Below are 3,977 nucleotides of genomic sequence, written 5' to 3'. Positions count from 1 at the left end.
GCTCCAATAGGACCGGGTTTAGAGCTCCTAACAGGACCGGGTTTAGAGCTCCTAACAGGACCAGGACCAAACAGGACCGGGTTTAGAGCTCCAACAGGACCAGGTTTAGAGCTCCAATAGGACCGGGTTTAGAGCTCCTAACAGGACCGGGTTTAGAGCTCCTAACAGGACCAGGACCAAACAGGACCGGGTTTAGAGCTCCAACAGGACCAGGTTTAGAGCTCCTAACTGGTTCTGGTTTTGGAAGTCTCCTGTTAGTTTCTCTTCTGTTTCTGGCATTTTGAGCAGCTGGTAAAATGTCCGTTTCTGGCGTCTGGAGGAGCAGATTGAAGAAAATTGAGAAACATGTGACGTCAGAAAGTGTGGTCAGAAAATGAGAAGTGATATGTTTCCAAGTGGGGCAGCTGTAGAAGCAGAACCACCCGCCTCCCTCCCTTTTCTGAGAGGGACGGAGTCACAGGGCTCATTTCCACGCCTGCCACCAGCCTGAGGACAAACATGTAAACTGTTGGATTCAACATGAACCTGGACGTGTTGAATAAACTCACGGCTCCGGCCACGGCGAAGATCCGGTAAGAAGCCGCTCTTTGGTTCTGATCTTGGGTTTGTGAGGGTGAGGAGCAGCTTCAGCTAAAACCTGACAAGAAAACGAAATAAGCAGCATCTTCGTCTCTGTTTGCTGGAGAAGGAAAAGTAAAATAATATAAGATTTTACAGAAACGTTCTGCTTCCCTGGAAGGAATGCATATCACCCGCTGAGCTCGTGTTGTTTGTCAGCACTCAGCGTGTGTGACGAGGCTCAGGCTCAGCTACTACCACTCAGGTTTCTAAGGCTGGTTAGCTGTGGCGGCCATTTTCAATTCGATTGACTCCAGAAGTGAGATTGTACTAAAAGATTTTAATTAAAATGTGACCAGTGACTCCTGAGATATTTTGCTAACAGAGAAACATCGTCTGCAGAGTGATCGAGTGAAGACATGACAACATGAATGTTTCCTGTGTTTTTTTCCAGGCAGCTTCAGAAAATCGTTCAGGACATCAAGAAGAACGACGGCAGCTTGTTGGACCGACTCCGGAGGTTGGTTCTTTGTTGAAGCCTCTCCGTGCGGTTTGAGAACATGCATCACCGGAGAACGCAGATTCCTCTTTCACAACCGTTGGAAAAACAGACAAAGACGCCCGGACGAAAATAACTTCAGCAGATGGCTGTTCTCTCACTTTCCTTTCCTGAAATGAGACACAGAAGACAGTTTTACTCTCGATCAGTCTGCGAGCCGGAGACTCAGATTTAAAACTCCAAACTTTTATCATTAACACATTAAAGTCTTTGTTCTGTCTTTATCACAGGCTGAAGACCAAACCCTGTCCAACTGTCCCGGTGAGAGACTACAGAGGTAAGACTTCAGCCGTCACACCAAAACACGTTTCAGCTGTTTCAGAAACTGTAGCCCTTAAAGGGATAGTCTGACTATTTCTGAAGTGGTGTTTTTGGGAGAGCAGATGTGGACACGCTGAACTTTAGGGTCAAAACTAAAAGTCCTAAAACTGTCCAAGACACGATGTGATGAAGAAGACAAGAAGACCAACATTTAGACAGAACAAGTTAGTCACATTAGGAGGTAAAATCTGTAAAAATCCTCCATCTTAACCTGTGGAAAAAACTGATGAAGATCTAAAACCTCATTAAAGTCCAACTTCCTGTCTAAACTCTGAGCTGTAGAACTCCAAAGGACCAGGTTAGAACTCCAAACAGAACCGGGTTTAGAGCTCCGACAGGACCGGGTTTAGAGCTCCAAACAAGACTGGGTTTAGAGCTCCTAACAGGACCGGGTTTAGAGCTCCAACAGGACCGGGTTTAGAGCTCCAACAGGACCGGGTTTAGAGCTCCAACAGGACCGGGTTTAGAGCTCCAACAGGACCAGGTTTAGAGCTCCTAACAGGACCGGGTTTAGAGCTCCAACAGGACCGGGTTTAGAGCTTTCACTGGAAACTGAATCTTCGTTTCCTTCAAGGAAAATTTCTCAGTTTCTTGTTGACTTTGTCGACATCATGTGATGATCTGACACCAAACGTCAGGTTGGATTGTTTTTGGTTTTTCCTGCGGGAGGAGAGGTAAACTTTTAAACTCATGATGGAAACAGAAGATTATTCATTAATAAAGAAGCTCCAGTTTTTATTAATAAAACACATTTTACTGTATATTTATTATTGACTGTATAATAAATGTAAATCCAAACCACTGAAGCATTTTATCAAACTTATTCTGAGCAGATTAGGACTTTTGATTGATAATAGTCTTACACCTGAGTGTTTCTGTTTGAGTTCTCTTCATGGTTCAGAGACCGAGGGGACTCACTTCACTAACCTCACCACGCAGCCGTTTACTCAGAGACGGCCATCTTTCCAGAATTAGACTCTGAGCTGCAACACCTGCTCAGCTAAAGGATCAGGGTTTCAGCTCTTTGTTCCCTGTTTGTTTCTGCAGACAACCACAGAGAAAACGACGACTCCTCGGACTCAGAATACGTAAGAAAGAAACAAACTAAAAGCATCTGATTGACGTGTTTTGGCGTGAAGTGTCCTGTAAAGCAGCCATGTTGTTTCCAGGACAACGAGACGTATGAGGACCCGCACGACGACAGCTACGAGCCTCCTCCAAGCCACCGAGACTTCTCCACCAATCACTTACCCTCCCTGCCGGGGGGCGAGTATCTCGGTAAGCAGTCCGTGTGACACCAATTAAAGGTGTTTTCTCTTTGTTAGCAAAATATCTCATGAACCACAGGATGGATTTTACTGAAACTCTCAAGAAGTAAACTGGTTTAACTTAATTTAAAGATGGCTGCCATAGCTAATCAAGCTTAATAAAACCCCTGAAAGCTGGAGTGGTAGTAGCTGAGAGTCCTCTCTGAGCTCCAACACACCGAGTGATCACTTCATGTTCAGCTTCAACTGATCTCTCATCAGAAGAGGATCCTAGTGTAAAACGCTGACGTGGAAGGTGGCGGGCGATATGCATTCCCTGCTGGGCTTTCAGAGTCCCTCGTTCGTCTTCAGGAAGTCGTTCTGCTCCTCTGTCCTGCAGGAGCGGAACCAAACCCAGAAAAACACTCAAACCACAAAACAACAAGTTCTTCAGGACTGCATGCAAATCCTGCTGCTCAGTTTCTGTTTCTTCTTCTTCTTTTCAGACAGCTGCCGCGGCCGTCCCAGCAGACCACCGAAGAGGCCCCCCCACCTGGGCAAAGCCTCCAAACAACTTCCCCCCGAGCCCCCCCGGGGGCGCTATGACCAAGTAAAGCAGCTTCCTTTATTTCAGTTTACCTGCAGCTGGTGAAAAGATTTCCACTCAGGCTGGAGGTTCTGGTTCTGTTCGCAGGAAGACTACATAGACCCAGATGGAACCGCTGATGATGACAACTACATAGAACCTTCGGAGAACCAACCCCCCAGTAAGGCTCACATTAACACCCAGAACAGACAGAAGAAACAGCAGATTCCTCTAAAACCCTGAAATACCTGACTCCTCTCAGAGCCCATGCTGCACGGGGCCAACAGAACCGGAGCGGACCGCCCTGCTCCACGTGGACCCAGTCCTGGTACATATCACTTCCTACACTTCATTGTGTGTGGTTTGTAACCTAATCCTGATTTATTGTTTTATTAATGCACACTATAACCTGCTGGGTTAAAAACAAGCCGACCTCTGACCCAGTTTAAGTTTTCTGTCCAAACAGATCATTTGTTGAAGTAAAACTACTGAAAAGTTTTAAAAATCTGGGTTAACTTGGGTTAGCACCAGCTAGCTGACTGCTAGCTAACTGCTGTTAGCATCAGCTACCTGATGCTAACAGCAGTTAGCATTAGCTAGCTGCACCAACTCAGGTTATTTTAGGAACCCAAAGTCATCATCGTCTGCAAACTAAAGTTATTAACAAACTAACCAGGTTACAGATGTTCTCATCTGGACTCATTCC

General features: G+C 46.0%; 1 protein-coding gene across 4 annotated transcripts in view; it reads left to right on the top strand.

Annotated features, from left to right (window-relative positions):
- Window positions 1-3,977, top strand: part of blnk (B cell linker) — a 29,808-nt gene that overhangs the window by 9,286 nt on the left and 16,545 nt on the right. For 2 of the 4 annotated variants that reach the window (XM_037973530.1, XM_037973531.1), the window contains exons 4-10: window positions 1,013-1,078; window positions 1,348-1,394; window positions 2,486-2,526; window positions 2,608-2,716; window positions 3,192-3,295; window positions 3,380-3,452; window positions 3,534-3,599. In XM_037973530.1, coding sequence (XP_037829458.1) covers window positions 1,013-1,078; window positions 1,348-1,394; window positions 2,486-2,526; window positions 2,608-2,716; window positions 3,192-3,295; window positions 3,380-3,452; window positions 3,534-3,599 — 506 coding nt within the window. Of the gene's footprint in view, window positions 1-116; window positions 573-1,012; window positions 1,079-1,347; window positions 1,395-2,485; window positions 2,527-2,607; window positions 2,717-3,191; window positions 3,296-3,379; window positions 3,453-3,533; window positions 3,600-3,977 lie in introns of those variants that run through there. The other 2 variants (XM_037973533.1, XM_037973532.1) reach the window with 2 other exon arrangements.

The sequence above is a fragment of the Kryptolebias marmoratus genome, linkage group LG22, assembly GCF_001649575.2.
Source record: "Kryptolebias marmoratus isolate JLee-2015 linkage group LG22, ASM164957v2, whole genome shotgun sequence".
NCBI classification, from domain to species: Eukaryota; Metazoa; Chordata; class Actinopteri; order Cyprinodontiformes; family Rivulidae; genus Kryptolebias; species Kryptolebias marmoratus.
Note: the sequence above shows the minus strand (reverse complement) of the source record. Positions and strands in the feature narration are given on the sequence as shown.